At 37.0% G+C, this 23,819-nt stretch overlaps 1 protein-coding gene across 2 annotated transcripts in view; it reads right to left on the bottom strand.

Moving 5' to 3' along the window:
- Positions 1–23,819, bottom strand: part of INTS9 (integrator complex subunit 9) — a 121,515-nt gene that overhangs the window by 63,303 nt on the left and 34,393 nt on the right. Inside the window, exons 3-6 of one of the 2 annotated variants that reach the window (XM_043990176.1) lie at positions 22,893–22,953; positions 9,234–9,296; positions 4,936–5,075; positions 2,623–2,709 (exon numbers count right to left, since the gene is read on the bottom strand). In XM_043990176.1, the coding sequence (XP_043846111.1) occupies positions 2,623–2,709; positions 4,936–5,075; positions 9,234–9,296; positions 22,893–22,953 (351 nt within the window). The remainder of the gene's footprint in view (positions 1–2,622; positions 2,710–4,935; positions 5,076–9,233; positions 9,297–22,892; positions 22,954–23,819) is intronic. The other variant, XM_043990177.1, reaches the window with a different exon arrangement.

The raw sequence follows: 23,819 nt of genomic DNA, 5'->3' as shown, positions 1-23,819 counted from the left end.
TGCAAAAGCAAAGGGGGTACAGAGAAGCAACAGACATGCACACAGAGGATTAAGAATGTAAGCAACTTGTACAGGGGCACTCGGTGATCATATTTGCCCATTTAAGCCCTCTTCTCAAGACTAAGCATAATTAGTCAGTCAACAAGCATTTATTTTTATCAATGACATGGAGACAGAGATGTCATGTTTTTCATATTTATAGATGACACAAAGATAGGGAGGAGAGTTAACATACTGGTCAGTCAGTAAACATGTATTAAACACTATGTGTCAGGCACTGTGTTAAACGATGGGATACAAAAAGAGGCAAAAGACAGTCCCTGGTCTTGAGGAGCTCACAATCTAATGGAGGAGACAACATGCCACAGATATATCCAAAGTAAGCTATCTCTACAAGAAATAGGAAATAATTAAAAGAGGGAAGGCACTAGAATTAAAGGTTGGGGAAGGGGCAGCTAGGTGGCGTAGTGGATAAAGCACCGGCCCTGGATTCAGGAGTACCTGAGTTCAAAGCTGGCCTCAGACACTTGACACTTACTAGCTGTGTGACCCTGGACAAGTCACTTAACCTTGATTGCTCCACACACACAAAAAAAGGGGGTGGGGGGTTTGGGGAAGACTTTTTATAGAAGGTGGGATTTTAGTTGGGACTTAAAGGAAGGCAGAAAGGTCAGTAGTTAGAGTGGAAGAAAGACAGAGATCCAGGCTTGGGAGATAGTCATAGAAAATGTCCAGAGATGGAGTGTCTTGTTTGTAGGCAGGAGGCCAATGTCACTGGATCAAAAAGTATGTATCAGGGAGTATGGTGTAAGAAGACTGAAAGGGTAGGAGGGAGATAGGGTATGAAGGGCTATGAAAGCCAAACAAAGCCTGGAGACATTAGAAAGCCACTGGAGTTTACTGAGTAGGGGGTCAGAACTATGCTTTCAAAACATCACTCTGGTGGCTAAATGTAGGATAGAATGGAGTGGGGACACACTTGAGGAAGGCAGACCCACCTTGTAATAGTGCCAGTCTGACCTGATAAGGGTCTGCACCAGGGTGGGTGGCAGTGTCAAAGGAGAGAAGCGAGTATATTTGAGAGATGTTGCAAAGGGGAAATGGATGGGCCTTGGCAACAGCTTGGATATGGAGGGTGAGGTAACAAGGAATCCAGGATGACTCCTAGGCTGCAAACCTGAGGAACAGGAGGATAGTATTACCCTTGACAGCAATAGGAAAGGTGGGGGAGGTATAGTTTAAGGGGTAAGATAACAAGTTCTGTTTTGGCCATGTTGATTTTAAGATGAACACTGTATATCCAATTCAAGCAGTCTGAAGGGAGGTTGGAAATACAAAATTGGAGGTCAGCAAATCCACGGGAGCTGATAAGACACCAAGTGAAACAGTACAAAAGGAGAAGAGGATCCGGGACAGAATGCTGTGGGACACCTATGCTTAGAGGGCATGATCTGGATAAAGATCCAGCAAAGGAGACTGAGGAGAGGTCTACCAGTAGCAATAACAACAATAATAATTCAAGTTCTTTCTGTTAAGATCTATGAATTTATCAGGGGAGAGTTCCTAATGTGAAAACTCCCTCCCTTGATTCAGATAGTCAACTTATTTCTAATTTATACTCTTAGTGAGTTGCGTGGGGTGCTGAGAGATGAATGACTTGGCTATGGTCACACAGTTAGAATATGTACAAATTTGGACTTGAATCTAGTTTTTCTATCCTCCAAAGCTAGGCTATTTGTCAATAACAGAATTAACAGACATTCATATAGTGTTTTAAAGTTGGTAAGGCACTTTTAATATATCTGATTTTATCATTTACTGGGACTATTTTATTATTTTACAGACTAAGAAACTGCAGCTCACAGAAGTTAACTGACTTGTCTATAGTCCCATAACTAAGTTCTGGAAGTAGAATTGGAACCCACACCTCTCCCGATTCCATATCTTTCCACATCCTGCTTCTTCTAACTTCCAAAATTAGCATAATAACTACTCAGATTTATTAAAAAACTTTCCTCAAAATAATCTTGTGAAGCAGATACAATATTTTACAGATGAGGAAACTGAGGCTCAAAGAGGTCAGATGTCTTCTCAATAAACTCCCAAGTGCCAAAACTGGAATGAGCATCTCGGTAGCATCCTTATCTTTGTTAAACAGAACTGATTATTTGCTCCCTAAGCTCTGCCTGCTAACATACAGACATCTTAGGTCAGAAAATCTGCTGCTGACCATCCTTTCAGCTTTCTCTTACAAATAACTGCACTACAGACAGGTCCACTGAGACAGCTAGTTTTAAAAACTGGAGGATTACAACAATTGCTAAGACATTCTAAAGAGAAGGCAGGCCAGAGTCAAGATAGTCACTGGTATGGGGAGGGTAGAAAACAATGCTCAGTAGAAAGTGGTACCTGGACAGGCAAGTGAGGGTAATGTAGGTGGTCCAGGAGTGGAAGCAGCATCATAGTTAAGAGTTGTCTGGCTCTGATCTTACCACTCATTAATTAGCTGTGTGGCCTGGGCCAACTTACTTAATATCTATGGATCTTAGCTGTCTCAGTTGTAAAACAAGGATAATAATATATGTACTCTCTACCTCATAAAGCCATGAAGCTGTTTCTTACCTCTGCACTTCCTTATTCTTCCACAAGGAGGCAGACTGAGCCTTTGGCACCCGTTCAATGAAATTCACCAATTCTTCCATAAGAAGCCTATGGGTTTTAAAAAAAGGAAAAATAAAATACTATCCTTAATATTTGATTCTAGTTCAGTTTTGTTGTCCCTCATCATCAACTCTGCTGTATATAAACTTGCTGAAATTTTACATCAAGTTAACCAAAACTGCCTTTTTTTTTTTTTGCTTTTACATTAGGTAAATAAATGACTTCATCACTTCTAGCTAGGGACCTCATTTTTCTTAGCAAGAAAATGAGAAAGTTGGACAAAATGATCCCCAAGGTCCCCGAATAAATTGGAAAATTAATGTCTGGTTAATTAATCTCTAAAACCAGGTTGGGTGATTCCTTGTCTTTGTCTGCATTACTAAAAGGTCTAACATCTAGTCTAAAATGTTCCCAATATTTTGTAGTCCTGACTTATAAGAGGTTTATTTAGAAAACAAAAAGGGAATTGAGAGGATAATTTATACAAGAAGTCAAAGAAGGGGAAATTTTCCAAGTTAAAAACAAGAGTTAGACATCAGCAAAATATGAAACTGCTTTGTGATGCCCCTTGACTTTTATAATCTGTTATTAAAGGTTAGCAGAATTTGGTGCAGAATTGAGTGCTGTAAAAACTTACATTAATGGATTAACAAAAGAACCTAAATAACGAAAGCTTTGAAGACCTCAAGCCTGAACAGGTAACAGAAGAACACAAGAAAAGCTTTATTATGTTAGGCCAAATGTCCATCCAAATCAGGAGTCTGTCTTTGCTTTGATACAAAGGGAAAGTTTATGTAGGGAATAAGTACTTTCTTCTTCTTTTTTTTTTCACATGGCAATGAGGGTTAAGTGACTTGCCAAGGGTCATACAGCTAGTAAGTGTCAAGTGTCTGAGGCCCCATTTGAACTCAGGTCCTTCTGAATCCAGGGCCGGTGCTTTATCCACTGCACCACCTAGCTGGCCCCAAGGGAATAAGTACTTTCAATGATGTCAACCATATAAAATTAGGGATCTAATAATCTCAGTGCTCTAATATTCCCAAAATATTCATAATTTTCCTTAGTGAATTATTAATGTTTATTGTACTTAAGTATATTTTCAGCCTGTGCTACTACTTCTTGGAAAATGAGTGCATTACTATCTATTGAATAGAGAACTTTTATTTCCTCCTAAAACTATTTCTTTCAAGCCTTAAAGAGATATTCTATTTCTAGTATTCTAAGATTTTCAGTTATGTTTCCCTCTTAACAGTTTATCCATCTAGACTTGAGGGTCTATTTATTTATTTATTTGTTTATTTTTTAAATGACCCTTTTAAAGAAAGGTCCTCCACTCCATGTTCATTTCACTTCCTCTTCACTGGACGTTCTCTAGAATCATTCCTTCTTTCTTTAAAACTTGATACACCAAAAGAAAGAGATGTAATAGGGTTTGATTAAAAGACAGTAGCAACGATATGGTTTGGTTGGCCAGCTGGTCACAGTGATACAAAAGGCCTGTATGTTCAGGAACAATCTATGATCCCTTTGCTGGTTCGTTACAGTCTGCTGTCCATTACCCTGACATTCAGGGGGTTAAGTGACTTGCTCCAAGGTTTTGACTGAAGCATGAATCAAACTATGACATTCTGCCTCCAAATTAGCTGCTCTTTTCACTATACCACAGTCCATGTAGGTAAACATCACAAATCAACCTGTTAGCTAAAAGCAACTTATCTGAAGTAAAAAAGCAAAAAGCTTTTTAAGCACGTCTCATACCCCAGAATCCAAAGTTTCACTGTCACAGCAGTAGCAACAAATTATTTGCATTATTACCCTACTCTTTGCCCTTCCCATATTGTCTCCTGTTTTAATGGTAAAATATAAAATCTAAAAGGAGGTATTCTGCAACTAAGTCATATTATATAGCTTGGATTCTTTTTCCCCTAAATAGAATTCTTGATATTCCCTTACAGTGAAATTTGCCAGCCATTTTTGGGTCTACTAACAAATACTCTGCAGTTTTTCCTTGAGGCTTGTCATTTCACTAACCAAAAGAACTTACTATCATTTCCCTGAGGAAGATGTGTATTCCTTCCTCTAACAGTCACATAAGACTACTCCCAGCATCAATCCAAGGGGAATTCCGTTGAAAATTTCAGCGTCATTTATACCTTTGTTTCAGTTATTTATCTTTGAACTAAAGTTCCTTCTGGGAGAGAGACCTACAAGAAATATCTGATATTGAAGGTAAGGTGTTTTAACAGGCTGAAAGTGTAAATATATGGCTCTCACCTGCCAATTTGCACGGTAGGTTCTGTAGCATACACTGTCCCAGTAAAACCGGTGTGCTCAGTGATGTAAGGTAACGCCATCATGCAGTGATAGTTTGAAATGAGGATCACATCTACTGTAGACAGATCTATTAGCTCGGTCTGCAAATAAAGGGAGGGGGCGGGGAGGAATAGGATGAAGCATATCTACTGAAGGAGCATAGATCATCATGAAGTGACTGAAAAATGATGCTGTCAGAACACAAAAGTAGGTATGTGTGTTTTTTAATACCTCAAAAAACCCAAACTATGTCTAAGCCTTTCCTGAACCAGTTTTTTCTGTAGGTTAAGACATTTGCCAGTATTATCATGTGTATAAGACGAAATCACTAATAATGAAATATAGCTAATCTACAAGTTGAGATAGGATGCTAATTAGAATATAGTCTCCATGAGCAAGCACAGATCTGAACATGTTGCCCCCAGCCCTCATTCAATAAATTCCAATGGCTCTCTCTTACCTCCAGGATCAAAAAGAATATATTGGGATGGTTTTTAAAGCCCTTCGTAACCTGGCCCCTCCTGTTTCTAGCCTTACACCTTTTACTCCTCTCCAGATTCTTTGCAATCTTACGACACTGGCCTGGCTTTTCCTGACAAGATACTCCATCTCTCAACTCTAGACAATTTTCTTTTCTTTTCTTTTGGCAGGGCAATGAGGGTTAAGTGACTTGCCCAGGGTCACACAGCTAGTAAGTGTCAAGTGTCTGAGGCTGGATTTGAACTCCTGAATCCAGGGCCCGTGCTTTATCTACTGTGCCACCTAGCTGCCCCCAACTCCAGACATTTTCACTGGCTCATAACTGGAATTCTTCATTTTCATTTCTACCTCCTGCATTCCCTGGCTTTCTTCAAGCCTCAGCTAATGTCCTATCCTCTGTAATAAGCTTTTCCCCAGTCTTCCTTAATCTTAATGCCTTTCCCAATTTATCAATTTATCCACTCTATAGTCTGTGGGTACACAGTGGTTTTGCATACTGTCTCCCCCATTAGAATAGAAGTTCTTAGCTCTGAAGGATTGTCTCTTGCCTTTCTTTGTATCCTTGCATTTAGCACAGTGCCTGGCACATAGTGGGTGCTTAATATATGTCAGCTGACTGACTGAAAGGTCATTTAATCCAATCCTCTTATTTTACAAATGAGGACACAGATTAGAGGGGCTACCTCTGCTCATAGAGATGACTAATGAAAGAACTTAGATTAAAAACTAGTGCTCTTCCCAATATACCAAGCTTCTTCCAGCCTTCCAAGATGGTACCAAAAATCAATTTTGGAATTCCTTCTATTTGCTAAGAATTCATCTAAAACAATAGGGTTATTCTTCATTCTTATAAATGAATAATGGCAGATAGTCTCAGAGTAAGAGGGCTTTAACTTTGACACAAGCACTTGAAAAATGACTAGTAACTCATCAAACCAAACTTCTAATAATGGACTTCAAAGTTCTCTACAAATGCAAGTGTCTCCTTTCATATATATTGTCTGGTCCATACTTCCTTTCTAGTCAAGACAAATTTATTTGCTATCCCTTTAACAGAATTATTATATAGCCCTTTGGCATATTCAGGACTTAAGATCTTCAGCACCTAAGGAAGCAAACAAGTATTTATTAAACATCTTCAATGAGCCAGGTACTGTGCTAAGTACTTAACAAATATTATCTCCTTTGATCCCAGGGCCCTGGGAAGTAGGTACTATTATGATCCCCATTTTTAAAGCTGAATTAACTGAGGCAAACCAAGGTTAAGTGACTTGCCCAGGGTCACATAAGTTGATGTCTGAGGCCAGATCTGAACTTGGGTCTTCCTGACTCTAGTCTGGTAGTCTATTCACTGAGCCAATAGTTCCATAGGAAAGCATGAGTTTTCCCCTAGGAATTTAAATTACACTTCATGAAGGCAGTCTGAGAGTAGAAAAGAGGCATATGCCTTCAGGAGGACTTAATATTTACTGTCTTCCTGCTTTCACCACTTAATTGCTGGGTCTGCCTAATCTGGCAATAGCATCAATGTACAGAATGTACTGAGCCGGTGTGGAGACAGAAATATGGAGAAGAAATGAGAAGTTTAGGCTGGTCTCCTATGACTCACCTAACAATATCATTACAGCAGAAGTGGAGAGGCGATTGTGAATTATAGTGAAATCTGGTTATAACAGCTCAACATTAATGGAAAATGATATTACTTGGGTAAAATTATTTATTGGGTGTAGCTGTACTTGAGGGAATTAAAACTTTGAAAAAAATCCAACTTGTGGCCACTCATAATAACTTCTGGGAAAGTATCTACATCTCAGGTCTTACCAATCTGAAAGGCTCAAAGCAAAGGACAGAGTGAATGTCTTATTACGGTAGCTAGGGGGCTAAAAACTTATTGGAAGAACAGGAGAAATCAGAGCAGCAAAACCAGGAATGGGGTGGAAGAGCAAGTTGTTTGGGCAGTAGACTGCTCAGGTACAAGTAGAGTCTAGTCAATAATACTTGGCAATAATTTTCTTAGTGTAAAGCTTTATCTGTTGGAATGCAGAGCTTCATTTTTTATTTTAAAGTCTCCAACCTTTTTATCAAGTGGAGAGAAATGTGTTCTTCAGGACAAAATTGGTCATTGCACTGACTCTGGGTTCAGTTACATTTTAGTGCTGTTTTCATTTCTAATATTATAGATATTTTCTATATTATTCTTCTATCCTATACCAGATCATGTTATTCTTTCCACACTTCTCTGAATGCCTGACATTTTTAATTTCTTATAGTATAATATTCTATTACATACCAAAATTTGTTGACCCAACTGATGGATACTTACTTTGTTTATAGTTTTTTCTGCTATAAAACTATTCTGGTATATATTAGACCTTCCTTTCAGTATTTGAAGGTTTGGTATGAAGAGTTCAGTGATTTCTCGCACATTGTTCCAAACCATTTTCCAGGATGACTGACGAAAATCCCAACTGTAAATAGCATATTAGAGTGCCTGTCTTCCCACAGCCCCAACAGTGTTGACTATTTCCTTCATCTTTGTTGCTCATATGGAAAATGTTTTCATATGATAAGTAGATTGTTCATATTCTTTAAGCACTTCTAAACTACTTGAGAATAAATCTCATGTTTTACAAGCAAGCATTTTATCTCAAGGAAAACAGAAGGAAACAGAATCGTGCCTTGAAACGGTAGCTCAGGAGAACTGGACCCAAAAGGATGGTGGGCCATTCCACACATTCAATAGGAATGCTAAATTAGCAGAAAGCAGGCTTGAGTTAGCTAGATAGTGAACCAAGCCACTGACATGCCAGCAGATACCACATGCCCACTATCAGGATGCCAAAGAAGTACCAACTGTCTCATGATACCTTGAACTAGGCAGGTGCAGGATGATGCCAACCTTAAGTATGATGAAAGTAAACAAGACAAATGGAATATCTGGAACTAATACTTGAGAAAGTGCAAGAGAAGAGTAATTTCTTTGAAACACATGGAGACAGAAGGAGAGAAGAATGTGTCATTCTGCAAAGTCCCGTATTCCTAAGGTAGAGTGGAATTCAGTCTATGCTGTCTAACCTACTTCTTCACCACAGGTGTTAGCCAGAGCTATGGGAGAAAATTAATAAAGTATTAAAACAAATCTGTGTTTTTGCTTCATTCCTCTTGAACCTAGAAGGTAATGATGGAGGAAGGGATGGGGAACAACATGTCTGTCAGGGAACAGCATATCTATTAAGAAGCACCAGCTTTTGGAGAGGATCATCATATGTAGATTGAAAGGTGGGAAATTTTTCAGCCATGGATACTCTCAACAATTATCTGCTGGGGGCAGCTAGATGGGGCAGTGGATAGAGCACCGGCCCTGGAGTCAGGAGTACCTGAGTTCAAATCCAGCCTCAGACACTTAACACTTACTAGCAGTGTGACACTGGGCAAGTCACTTAACCCCAATTGCCTCACTAAAAAAAAACCCAAAAACCAAAAAACAATTATCTGCTAACTAGAGAAAGGCTGCTACTGGCACCAGGGATTAGTTATCAATAATCAGGCTAACATAAAAATAGTGATTTTACTATTTTTAACTTAAGTTAGAGAATAAGACTAACCTGGGACTTATACAAACTCCATGATATAAACTTGTAATTATACTAATCAGTCTTTATACATGTTTATTTCAGTCTGGGAAGAGGAAAAATGAAAATTCCTCTCTAGATTTTAATCTCATCCTGGAAGGTTACAGGAGATACAATATTTTGTGCTGAAATTAATTTCAAACTTACCTCTGGTAAACAGAACTCAGGCACAGAATCTACAAATACATGACCAGAGCATTCCTTTAGTTCCTAAAAAAGAAAAAGTCAAAATATAAGTTGTATAATGATCTATATTTACAATGTAAGTCAAGCCTAATATACAACTTCTTTAAAAGAATATTAGTTACTACTTTCTTGTTTTCTCTCTTATGAGCCCTAGTTTTGGCATCCATAAAAATGGTGATAATACAGAATGTCCCAAAAGTCCTGGTGTGTTTTTAAAACTTTAACAGCTTTAATTGAATTGAGGCTATAAATATTTTCCTTTCAATATTTGATCTCATTTGTTTTTATTGATAAACCTATTTAGAAACTCATTATGTTTATTTTGCAAGTCCAATATGAAAGTCAGCATGATTCCCCCAAAATTAAAAAAAATATTTTTATTTAAAGTTTTGAGCTCCAAATTCTATCCTTTCTTTCCCTCTTCCCTCCCTGAGACAATCAGTGAGATTATTGAAAAATATCCATATTATGTTGTATAAGAAGGCTTGAATAAAAGAAAAAAAATGAATGAAAGTTAAAAATGGTATGCTTCAGTCTGTATTCAATCAATATCAGTTCTTTTTATGGAGACAGATAGTAAGTTACATCATTAGTCCTTTGGGATTGTCTTGGATCATTGTACTGCTGAGAATAGCTAAATCCTTCACAGTTTTTCATCAAAAAATATTGTTACTGTGTACAATGTTCTCCTGTTCCTGTTTACTTCACTATGCATCAGTTCGTGTAACTCTTTCTAGGTTTTTCAGAAATCATCCTCCTTGTCATTTCTCATAGTATGTCTTATATCCCATTACAATCATATGCCACAGCTTGTTTAACCATTCCCCAAATGATAGGCATCCCTTTGATTTCCAATTCTTAGCCCACACAAAAACAGCTGCTATAAATATTTTTGTACAAATAGGTCTTTTTCTCTTTTTGGGGATATCTTTGGAATATAGTGGTATTGCTGGATCAAAGAGGATGTAGTTAGGTTTTTTTGCAGGACAATAAGGGTTAAGTGACTTGCCCAGGGTCACATAGCTAGTAAGTGTCAAGTATCTGAGGCCGGATTTGAACTCAGGTTCTCCTGAATCCCAGGGCCAGTGCTTTATCCACTGCACCACCACCTAGCTGCCCTGAGGATGTAGTTTTATAGCCCTTTGGGCATAGTTCCAAATTGCTCTCCAGTATGCTTAGATCAGTTCACAACTCCACCAACAGTGCATTAGAATTCCACTTTTCCCATATCCCCTCCTACATCCAACATTTTCCTTTTTTTGTCATATTAGTCAGTCTGATAGGTATGAGGTGCTACTTCAGAGTTGTTTTAATTTTCAGCATGATCTTATAGTGAAAAAAATATGATGGAAATAAGGACACCTGTACCATGCATCTATTTGTATTACTTATACTTAGTAGATTAGTTGAGATATTGTTTTGGACCAAATTTATCATCAGTATTTTTAATTAGTCAAACAACACAAGACAGCATAAAAAAATAGACTTACTAGCACTATACAAGTAGGAAACAAACAACTGGCAAACATCCCATGCATAAGAATGACTGGGTCTATCTTGCCTCTCTCTTTCTCTGGACCAGACCTGACATCAACCAAAGTTATCCTGGGTTGATGGTGGCCTCTGGTGGCCAAAACAGGAAACTACTTGACCCAACATAGATTATAGAATGTCTACTATAGAAGTGACTTTAGAACTGTGGCCTCCAAAGTAAGTATGCATAAGTGGGAAGATGGATTATATCTTGCTTTACCTAAAAGAGCCAATTATGGGCTTGCCTTCAATACCACCATGCATCTCCTTCAGATATTATAGCTCAACATTAGTCCACTCTGCCCCCTGCCATACCAGCCTCCCAAAATGTTGGCCTTCAAGGAAGTTATAAACTAACCACTACTGAGATACTTGGAATAGCTAAGCATGTTTTTGCTTTGGAAAAAAAATAATTCAAGATTAAACATGAAACTTTCAAAATTATTTTTTTTGCTTTCCTGTCTTGATTAGAAACACAGAATCTCAGAGCTTTGAGGAATCCTAGAAGTTTAGGCACTAGTATCACAGTAGCCAGGTTTTCTGGGGTTTTCATTGCAAAAATACAGTATTTCATCTACATTATGGGGCAAATAGGCCACTTCACAAAGAGCTGTGTACCAAATCACCATTTATAACACTGTAGTTATGGAAAAATACATTTTGTACCCCCAAAAGCTGCCTTACAAACTCACTTTAGAATATATAATGTTTACAAGTTTGGGACATCATTTATTTGGAACATGAATTTCCTTTTAGTCTGTTTACTAGTCAATGCCGAAGAACCAGCACAAAAGAAACAGAGTGAGTACAGTTTATTCATTCAGAGTGAGACATACTCTACCAGCAAGTGGATGGATATGTGTGACTTAAAATTTGGCTAATAATATTATTTTACTTGAGACAAAGAGAAAAAAAAACCCAACAAAACGGCTGTGTGAAATAGTGTAGCTGGTTATGCAAAAAAAAAAAAAAAGATAATGTTTGTTAAGGAGAATGTATAACACTAGTTGCATAGGAGGCAGAAAAGGAATGCGTCCTTGTTAGTATAGCTAGTTGCATTCAATCAAAGAAGACCATCTATCACTTGTGAGACAAGATAAAGGAGAGGAGTGTGTGTCCTTGGGCTGTGGAAGCCCTCTTCTGTAGCAACCAGGGAGGAAAAAAGACACTGAAGGAAACCAGCTGTTGTAAGCTGGCCTCACAGTTCTTATGCAAAGGGTCATTTGTGGGGAAAAAATAACTAATGCAGAACAAAAATGGAATTATGCCAATTCTGAACAGACTACTTTTGGGTCTTAAAAATCCGCTTTTAACAGAAGAAATCAGTATCTAACAACAGCCAAAAGAAAAGCTCAAAAATAGTGGAACTATACATTAGAAATCTTAAAAAATATTCACAATTATAGTTTGTTCCACACTTTTAAGTCCAAAAGTTGCTAATGTAGTACTGAATGCCTAAAATTTGTGCTGCATTTCCCAGTATTTCTACTGATTTCTCAAAAACAAAGTCAATATCCCCACTATTTGCTATAAAACGAGCTCTAGAGAACAGAGGTTCCCATAGAAGCTAATGAATTCTTTACACTTACCTTTAGAAACATATGTATTTTTATAGCTATTCCTTAAAATCAACAACAACAACATTATGCCTCCAAGGAAAGGCCAAGGAGATTTCTAACTATAAGCTGGACAAAAAGTTGGCAACAGAGGCCAGGTTTCTGTTCTTTTCCATTAAAAAAAAAATTAGGATTCAGTACTCATTGAACTTCTAAGTCCATGGTCCTCTTAATCACTAAATAAGCCTATATGAGCAAAAAGTGACTTAGGAAATTAATCATGAGACCTATGTCCCTGTCCTTTAGCTAAACAATTTTATTTTTTCAAAATTTACTGTTTGTTGGGTGATTTTTTGAATAGAATGTTTTTAACTGGTAACTTAAGTTATAGAAAAAAGACTTTTCTCTCTATCCAGGATTTCTTGTGTAACGATTGGAATGACGCCACCTGCTAGAGACTTACTGTAGAAAAGCTCTGCCATGAAAGGAAGGTCTTTTCTTTGGCGTCAAGAAATGACGTTTGCTGGTGGGAGGAGGAAGGGGGAGCCGGGCGCTCTGTCTCTCTCTCTTTCCTCTGGACTCTGGTGGAGAGCGGAGCTAGAAATGTGCTCTCCCTTTAATAGATAGATGAATGTAGGCCTCTTCTCTCTCTTTACCAAATTCTTATTCTCCTTAGTAAATGCTTAAAAGCCTAACTCTTGCTAAAGCTTATAATTTATTGGTGACCACTCATTAGATATTTTAGACAGACTAGCTAGAATTTTAGCCCCATAACACTTGCTTAACACTTCCATAAAGAATCTTGTATTTCCTTCCTTAAAATGGTAGTAAACCTTACTCCAGGGATAGTGCTCTATCCACTGCACCAACTAGTTCAAATCTGCCCTCTGACACTTGACACTTAGTTGTGTGACCCTGGGCAAAGACATAACCCATACTGCCTCAAACATCTGGGGCCATATCCAGTCGTCCTGATTTATATCTTGCCACTGGACCCAGATAGCTCAGGAGGAAAGAATGAGGCTAGAGACTTTTGACAGCCCTCCCTCACTTAAAACCAATTCATTACAAGTCATGACATCTGTAATGGTCCTCTTTGAGAATGACGGACAAAAAACCAACAACGAAATCTTGAGTGTCCTACTTTTATCCAATATCTTAGGAAGCTTTCTTATTGGGGAATAGAAGAAAATGGAAACCTACTTATTAAAAAGTAACCTCTGCTGCAATTGTATAAGACTTCAGTAATTAAAGGTTAAAAACTGTAGATAAAAGGATTATGTAAAACTGCCGAGGTGTCAGCTTCACAGAACACCCCTTTACAGGGCACAGTCCCAAGGGACAGTCAGACAGGAAGGGATAGGAAGCTCTCAAAAACGAAATTCTGAAGACACAATGAGAAAAAAATCCATGAGTAAAGGGGAGTTGTCTGAAGAGAACAATTTGGATGAAAAAAGAACTTGCCAACTAAAGTAAATTATAAAAAAGACAAGATGGAAGCAAGGGCAGGAAACAGAGGAAACTGAGGAAGACAGCTGAGGCTGCCAAGAAAAGGTAAAGGCAATAAAAAGAGGGTTTTAAAAAGTGGATTTAACAAAAAAAAGTGACATTGGGAAAAGAGCAGGTAGCTAAGGTAGCTCAGTGGACAGAGAAGCACTGGTCCAGGAGGCCTTATACACTGTGAACCTGGGCAAGTCACTTAACCTCTGTTTACCTTAATCCACTGGAGAAGAAAACAGCAAGCCACTATAGTATCTTTGCCAAGAAAACCCTATGTATAGAATGGTCCATCAGTATTGAAGAGTCTGAAGGGTCAAAGGACAGAACAACAACAAAGAAAGGGAAGCACTGTTCCCCTCAGGCCACAGAGTGGTGACCACAGAGAAGAAAGACTGGAGCTGCTCAATTCATTTTTTGCTTTTGTTTTCTCTGCCAAGGAAAAGAGCCTTTGGACAAGAAAGACCAGAACAAAAATGGCCAATAGGGAGTTGATACTCTCACAGATGAAGAAATTACAAAAGAACATACCTCGCTCTTCTTGGTAACATTATCACCTGGCAGACAACCACACCCTTAGTTACTAAAAGAAATGACTTGTCTGGAATCTTAAGAAAAAGGATGAAAAATAAAGCAGGAAAGAAAGTGCACATCATTGGCACATAAAATTATAAAGCAGTATTCATCAAAGCTATTCAGAATAGGCTAAATAAGCAAGAACCAGAAGCAACAAAAAAATAAAAGTCTTTAAACTACACACAGTGCCAAAGGATAAATACGATAAAAGGTTGCGTTGTTTAAAAAATCAGAGTACCAAAGAAGTCAATAGGTGCCTTGCACAATTATGGCTAGAGGGAAAGTTCTTATCCAAATAAATGACATCTTTCATTATACAAAAGTTAAAAGCTTTTGCATGAATAAAACCAATGAAGACAGAATAGAAGACAAAGTCAAGCAGAACATTTTTTTTTTTGGTAGGGCAGTGTGGGTTACGTGACTTGCCCAGGGTCACGTAATGTCTGAGGCTGGATTTGAACTCAGATCCTCCTGAATCCAAGGCCAGTGCTTTATCCACTGCACCACCCAGCTGCCCCACAAAGCAGAACATCTTTGCATCAAATATCACTGATATCCAGAGAACTGACAGAAACATCTAAGACTAAGAACCATTCCCCAGTAGAGGAGATAAAAGGTCAAAGGATTTGAAGTTTTCAAGAGAAAAACAACACAGTATAAATGATCATATTAAAACATGACTCAAATCAATAATAATTAGAGAAAGGAATTAATAAAAACCAGGATCATCATAATTAAAACCTCATCAGCTACAAGCTGGAAGAGATGACAAAAAGTAACACCAGTCAATAATTAAACACCTGTGGGAATAAAGGTACACCGAGACTGGAATTGTAAGTTGGCTCAACTGTACTGGATATCAAATGTGAATTATACAAGTAAAAATAACTAAATTGTTCATACACTTTGCCCAAGTGATCTTCCTTCTTGTCCTGCCTTCTTTCTAATAGGATTTATATTTGTATAAATATGTATTCAAATGAAGTATTGAAAAGGATTTGAGTTCATCAATTCAAGAGTACTCTCCAATACTGCAATATTGCAGATCGCCTCCTATCTATGCTTACTTGTGACTCTTGTCCATGTCCTTCCATAAATTACCAATGGGTTCTACCCAATGTCAGAACTTCAACAAGCATTTATTATTGCTGGCAGTCTTCTTTGATTTCTTCTAACACCTTGAAGGTACCAGTAGAGCACTCTGGCCATCCACCTGTCATCTCTCACTCTTGCCTTGTGACCAGACCTCTTCTTTTCCTATAATACAATTCTTTAATGATGTCCTTTACTCTTGGCTTTTGTTGGCATTGAGACATAAAACACTACTGCTTTCAAAGAACAAAAAATGAGTATTACACAGAGGTCAGTGGAGAGATGCATGATGGGTGTGAGCAGGCTGCAACATAACCAATCAGGAACATTGGTAAAATGTTATTTATTCCAGATTTAGGTATTGCTGGCTAAAAATTTATAGGGCATCCAGCCAAAGAGACTGAAAATGAGACATTCTTCATCCAATTGGTCTTTCCTGCATGGATAGGTCAAATTTCTTTAGGTCCACAGATCACAGATTAATTTTAGAGTCAGAAGGGATCTTAGTCTAATCTCTGCATTGAGATGAAGAAACACAGGGACAAAGAAGTTAAGTGGCTTGCCCAATGTCACACTGCCATTAAGTATTTGAGGCAGGATATGGAAGTAGGTTTTCCTAATAGCTCTAAGGGCGGTGCCCTAATCACTATATCAAAGCTCTGAATGATTACAGATCTCTTCCAGGAGCTTCTGCAATGTTTGGGGCTTGAAACAATCAGCCCTAGAAAACTGACTGTGTACAGATAAGAGTTTATAAACTAATATTTTATTTATGAATTTATATACAACCTGGTGTTGCCTTTTTTAGCCACTTCTCTCCATCTGACAAGTTAAGTTAGGAGGTTACTGACTGAGGAGCAGTCAGTAGTGTCAATGAAATACCTGTTGTTCATTTCCCATTTTTTTATTTTCAAATACTTGGTTAAGTAACTCATAGCTAAGTTGTTTCAGTTGTATGTTCCATCTTTTCTTCTTTTTTATTTTTTTTTAAAAACAAATAATTCTGATTTTAGATCTGATGAGTTGATGGTCTGATTGTACATAGACAGCTGGCTCAGGGATAACTTCCACATTAAAAACAATTTTTTCCCCTATCTGCTAAATTAATAGAAATGAAAAGATCACTAAAAGGAAGCTAAACTCTATGTCTTACTGAAGAACTAATGATAATAAAAGTTGATGATAACTGAACCCAACAAGGATGAGATGACCAAGAGAGAAAGGTTAGAGAGAAGAAAGGAGGACCTAGGACAGAGTTTTGGGGCACATTAAGCATATGAGGCAGGATGCAGATGATGATCCAGCAAATAAGACTGAGAAGGATCAGTCAGAAAGTTAGGAAGAAAACCCATCAAAGAACAGTGTAATGAACAAAATAACAACAACAACAACAACAACAAAAAACCAAAGGAACAGTGTAATGAAAACCCAGGAAAAAGATGATAACCAGAAGGAGGGAACAATCAACTATGCCAAACACATCAGAGAGGTCAAACAGGATGAGGACCAGATCAACCTCTTAAAGCCTCAAAACCTTGAAATCAGGCTATGAAATTTCTAACTATTTTATGGTATTTTCCTGTGTTCTTTAAAGCTATGTGATTTATTAAGGCTCTTTACCTGGCTAAGGTATTTCCTTGGTTACCCATTCCATATCCTTTCCTTCCTTCATTCCTGAATACCTTAGGCATGTCCAGAGTTACAAGTTTATTTTCTTTCTCATTTCTATTTTAGTTAGCTAGTAAGAAGATCTTCAGATGCATCTCCAAAGTAAATAACTAAAAAAAAAAAGGAATCTACAACAATAAATTAGGTTTAATCAGTAAAACTAATAGTTTAAAGAAGGTTTTTGTTTAAAGATGGTATAATAATATGTTAGGCATTCATGTCTAGTGGCTTTGTTAAGCTTGACTTATTAAGAGTAACAAAAATATAAGAAAGATCTTAATCTATTCTGGTAAACTGAATAATTTAATAACGACTAGTTGAAAAATTTAATTACCGAAATACCAAATGTAAATGGATAGAACTCCCTAATGGTTTTAAAAATGGAATCCAACAATAAGCTGCTTAAAAAAACACATTTGGTTCAGAAAGATTTATACAGATTGGAACTGAAAATTGTCATTGCTCTAAAATTTTATCATGTTTCTGCTAACAAAAATTGGAAATGGCACTGATTATTTCAAGGTCAAATTCAAACCAGAAAGCAGAGAGAGAGGGAGAGAGAAAACAAGAATGTTGTATGACATCAAAAGGTTGTATTAAAAATGAGAAATTAGTATGTCTCAAAGAAATGTAAAATCTGTTTCCTTTTAACTACCTTTGGTTAGATTTTTACAAGAACATTTGTTAATGGATTAATTGAGAATACTTGGCTGTCAATCACCAACATTTGCTAAGGGTCATTGTTTGTAGAAGTGGTAAGAGCTGGTTGAGAATATAAATGAAGTCAAAGACAAATTTTCTGCCATCATGGATCTTAATATTTAATTAGAGAAACAAAAAATGGTTAAAAAAACAAAAGAAATACATGTAAGGAAACAGACCATAATGTAAATTATTGGAATACTAGAATTATTTGTTATTTTGAGCATAGCAAAAGTCATCAATATTTTTACCTCTTCCTCACTCAATACTGGTTTTTGTTTTTAATTCTGGACTTGCTCCATGGTCCACTTCCATGAAACCTTTCCCTAATTCCTGTAGTTGAAAGTGATATCTCTTGCTTCAAATTTCTTAGAGTCCTTTGTCTTCTCATCTACCTTTATCACCTTTTGTGTCTCCAGTGAATAGCTCAGTATTCTGAACAAGGGAGGCATTTAATTATTTTTTAATTAAAATGGTTCCTTCTTGGGAATACAACTCTGATTTTATAATGAAGATCAATGAAAATACAGGGCCTGCATTAATGCTGACTTTGTTAAAACAGAGTTAGAAGGTATTACTTTTTTTTTATTTTGGGCCAACATTCAATCAATATATTAAGTCATACATCAGGTCAAAGACTTCAGTCATTTAAAATTACTTTGCTTGTAATCTTTATCCATAAGTTGTAGAGTGTCAGCTAGATTTTTCTGCAAATGTAATTTATTACTCTAAGTCTCTTAGCAATATTTTAATGAAAATCAAAACAAAACCCAAATTCCTATTACCTTATAAAGTCAAGTCTGTTTCCCTCTCCATGTGCAAAGTAACCAATCCTTATCTAAGCCAACAAGATGTTGGAACCAATTATAGCGTATCTGCCAACTAATAACAAATGAACAATTATGCTTAATGGCAGAAGTCTCTTCAAGAACTCCCTCAAAATGATATTAGAAATGATTAAAGCCAGATCATGGATGTTTCAGTGCCTTGTCTGATCTTAAATTAGTTTTGTAATTTCATTCCAAATAATGCTCCATTAAGGCATGTCTACTTTCCATGATAAAACACTGTCCCTTGACCTTTAGCCTTCCTTGCCCGGGTAACTGTATTTGACATTCAAAACACTTTTAACATTAATGTGCTTTATTTAACATTACTTTTGAAAGAAATAATTTTCAGATATACCATAGAAGTCATTTTCCCTACCATGTACTGGTGGCTGAGGGTACAGTTGGAGGAGAGGCAGCTAGGTGGTTCAGTGAATAGAGTACCAGGCTTGGAAACAGGAAGAGTTCAAATTTGGCCTTAGATACTTACTACCTATGTGACCTTGAGCGAGTTACTTAACTTCCATTTGCTCTACTGCCCTATAGAAGGAAATGGCAAACCACTCCAATATCTTTTCCAAGAAAACCTCGTGGAAAGCACTGGTGTATTATGGTCCACAGGGTCACAAAGAGTTGGATACAACTGAACAACATAGAGGATGATGTAAAAACATCACTTCTTGATTTAGTCATTCATTCATTCATACAGACATACACACATACGTATTTCTGGACACACTCAAACATACAGAGACAGTCATATACATATAGGATTATAGGATCCTATTTCACAGAACGGAAGAACCTCAAAGCTAGAAGGACCTCAGAGGCTACTGAGTCCAGTGCATACATGATCAAAGATCATATAGGATCAAGAATCTTTTCTATTAACATGCCCAATAAATGGTTATTCAATCTTCAATCAGTTAACATGCAATTTATTAAGATATTAAGCAAGGGGGAACTCAGTACCTTTGAAGTCAGCCCTTTTCACTTTTGGATGGTTCTCACTATTACTAAGTTTTTCCTTAAATCCTTTTGCTTCTTCTTGAAATTTGGGTCCCTCATTTGTAAAATGAAAATAATACTGAACTGTCTGAAGGAGATCCACCAATAACAAAAATTTTAGAGTTAAAAAAAAAATACAGTTCAACAATTTTAATCTATGCCCAAAGGGCTATGTAACTGTGTGTTTGTGGGTCTTTGACCCAGCAATAGCACTACTATATCTCTATCCCAAAGATGTAAAAAAGAAAGGAAAAGTTCTTATATGAATAAAGATATTTATATCAGCTCTTCTTGAGATGACAAAGGATTGTAAATTGAGGAGATGTCCATCGACTGGGGAATGGCTGAACAAGTTGTGTTATATAACTGTGAGGGAATACTATTGTGTTATAAAGAATTACGAAAGGGATAGTTTCAGAAAAACCTGGGAAGACCTATATGAAGGGATGCAGAGTGAGGTGGGCAGAAACAGGAGATCTATAACAATCACAGCAATATTGTAACAATGATCAATCGCGAAAGGCTTAGCTACTCTGATCAACACAATAATCCAAGACAATTCAGAAGGACTCAGTGAAAAATACTTATACACCTCCAGAGAGAGCACTGATGAATTCTGAATGCAAACTGAAATACATTTTTTTCACTTTCTTTATTTTTCTTGCCTTTTTTTGGCAACATGGCTAATATGGAAATGTTTTGCATGATTTCACATGTACAATTAATATCAGATTGCATACCTTCCCAATGGCTGGAGGGAGAGAATCTGAAACTCAAAAAACAAATTTTTAAATTAATGGTATAAATAATAAATTTTTAAAATTCAATTCAAGGAATTTACCTATGGTCCAACAACACAAGTTAGTCATAAAACTAGAAGAGGACCCAAGATTAAAATTCTAGAATTCTCATCTTTTATATTTTTTCTTATTCTTCATTCTATGCCACTTTTAATTTTGTAGTCTAAAAGACCTTGCTACCCTGCTGTGCTTCCAGGTACACAGCTAGACCAGTTATTGAAAACTGGCCAACTCACTACATAGACACACTATATAATTAACAATTTTAACATGTTTTCATTGTTACCATCATCTGTTTCCCATGTGTTCTTTTTTAAGTGAGGCAATTGGGGTTAAGTGACTTGCCCAGGGTCACACAGGCCGGATTTGAACTCTGGTACTCCTGACTCCAGGGCCAGTGCTCTATCCACTGCGCCACCTCACTGCTCCCATGTGTGTTTTTTTAAATTTTAACAGTATTTTATTTTTTCCAGTTACATGTAAAGATACTCTTCAACATTCGTTTTTATAAGAGTTTGAGTTCCAAATTTTTCTTCCTCCCTTCCTTCCTTACCCTTTCCCTAAGACAACAACCAATCTGATATAGGTTATATATGTACAATGACAGTAAACATATTTCCACATTAGTCATGTTGTGAAAGAATCAGAACAAAAGGGAAAAACCTCAAGAAAGAAAAAACAAAAACAAAAGTGAAAATAGTATGCTTCAATCTGCATTCAGATTCCACAGTTCTTTTTCTGAAGAGCATTTTCCATCATGAGTCTTTTGGAACTGTCTTGGATCACTGTATTGCTGAGAAGAGCTAAGTCTATTAATCTGTTTCCCATGTTGAAGCTAATGCTACTGTTGATTTAGTGTTCTGAGGGAGTTTTAAAAATTATTCTGCTAGTATTTGTCATATCTTTCAAAACATATTTTTACTTCATTAAGTCTTAAAAAGTCAGTGGAATTGCTGAAGAGGACTAGACTGAATCCTTCCACTAGTATTATCTTTAAAATCATCGTCTCATTTCTTAACAAAACAGGTTTACTTCCACTGTTCCTTGTACAGAGCAGAAAATTGGATCGGTTTCCAGGTAAAGCTTATAGCACAACATTTTGATTAAGAAGTTTGACACTTGAATAAAGTGGATCCGAAGTTGTACTGACCATAGAACAAGCCTTTTAAAAAGTAACACATCTATCCATTGCTTTAAAATTTCCGAAGTGTTTTCTTCCTAAAATCTCTATGGAAGGCAGTTCTGTACTGTACAGTGAAAAGTATATTTAATGTGGAGTCTGAAGAATTGGATTTGAATTCTGGCTCTACTTGCTGCTACTTCTAGGAACAAGGGTCAAGTCATTTCAACTCTGCCTTCGTCTCTTCGTCTGTGAAATGAAGCAGCAATCCACAAGCATTTATTAAATGCTTACTTTGTGTGTCCAGGACTCTCTGGCTCTGAAGGTGGGGTGTCAAGATATAGCAGCAGCAGATCATTTTTATAAAGCATTTTACAGTTTATATAGGGCGTTCATCACAAGTACCTTAGAAGGCAGGCAGTGTCTTTATTATCATCTCCATTTTACAGAAAGAAAGTGATGTGCAGAGAGTTTAAGTGACTTGGGATCATAGAATTTAGAGGTCAAAGGGTCTCTAGTCATCTAGTCAATGTTCCTCATAAAGAGAACTGACTAGAAGTGATTATTTGTTGTTAATTTTAAAAGTACATTTGTTGACAACTTTTTTTTGGGGGGGGGCAGTGGGGGTCAAGTGACTTGCCTGAGGTCACACAGCTAGTGAGTGTCAAGTGTCTGAGGCCAAATTTGAACTCAGGTCCTCCTGAATCCAGGGTCACTGCTCCATCCACTGCGCCACCTAGCTGCCCTTTATTGACAACTTTTAATTTTACTTTTGTAGTTATTTCTTCCTCTTTAGATTGATCCTGTCTATGTGACGAAAACACCTCTGATATGATGACTATACTGATTTTTTACACCCCATTCTCTGCTGTGAAGAGGGAAGCTGCTTCATTATCTGCTTTGACCTTTATTCCAACCCTCTCCTCCTGCATATGAGAAAATCAAGAAGAAGAGAGGTGAGCTGAATAGCCCAATACCACAAGGATTATAAATAGCAGAGCTGGATTCAAATCCAGGTCAGTGCCTCCAAATCCCTGGTTCTTTTCCCTCATTTACTCTGCTTGTATTTTTATGAGACCGGCCAAGGAGTGAAACCTTCAGCACTAATCTCAATGCTTTTCATGTCAAGATAGAGTATGGGTCAAGAGTCAGCACAACTGCCTAGCTACTATAATAAGTGCATATCCATTCTGGTCAGGTGGCTCTCTGTAGGCTAACAACCTTCTCTAGGTCAATGTTACCTTGTCCAAGAAAGTATTTCCATCCTTTAAAGCCCAGCCAGGAAGATTAGACAGCCTAGGACTGAAAAACAAATACAAAAGATTAAATTTACTTTTAAGCACATTATCCTCAGTGATGTCTTTCTAACTATACTGTCTCAATAAAGTTAAAAACACTTTATAATCATTGGTAACTCATCCAAAATGGTGAAAAGAAACTGTTCAGTGACAACCACAAGAATTTTGAGTAATGGGAAGTAAAAGATCAAATGGTAACCAGAGTTTTGAACCAGATTAGGGAATAAGTGGAATGCTATTGAAAATAACAAAGTAAAGAGATGAAACCAAGACACAACACAGTCTATCAGAATCTTCAGAGTAAAAAATCCTTGGTTCTATTCCTATCTACACTGCTGACTCTCAAACTCCTGTTGGATTAATTCCTTATTCTTACCACCCTGAATTTTCCTTTCTTGTAAAATGAGGGTAGTTTTTGGAGAGTGATATAGTTGAAAAACTATGGATTTGGAAAAATCTGTGTGTAAACCTAACTCAATCTTACCTACTGGGTATTTAAAGTCTTTTAATATCTCTGACTTCTCAGTTTTCTCATTGGTAAAATAGGGACTGTAATACCTGTACTAAAAGACAGCATGATGTGAATAGAGTGCATGCCTTAGAGTCAGAAAGACCTAGGTGCATGCCCTGCTTCAAATACTGACTATGCCCCAGAAAACTCTTCTAAGTTAAAGATGACTAGCCAATCTATATCACTGGAGGGCATTTCCAAGCTGAGTCTGGTTTTTATGAGGAAAAGGCTTTGGAAACAGAAAAGTGCCACATAAGTGTGGATTATTAATACTACCTATTCACAATGTTACAGTGTGATAACACAAAGTCTAATTAGTTAATTTTTTTTTTTAAAGCTTGGCATTCCACGTATAAGTT

Source organism: Dromiciops gliroides, chromosome 2, assembly GCF_019393635.1.
Source record: "Dromiciops gliroides isolate mDroGli1 chromosome 2, mDroGli1.pri, whole genome shotgun sequence".
Classification (NCBI taxonomy): domain Eukaryota; kingdom Metazoa; phylum Chordata; class Mammalia; order Microbiotheria; family Microbiotheriidae; genus Dromiciops; species Dromiciops gliroides.
The sequence above is the reverse complement of the archived record's forward strand: the minus strand, read 5'-3'. Positions and strand labels throughout refer to the sequence as shown.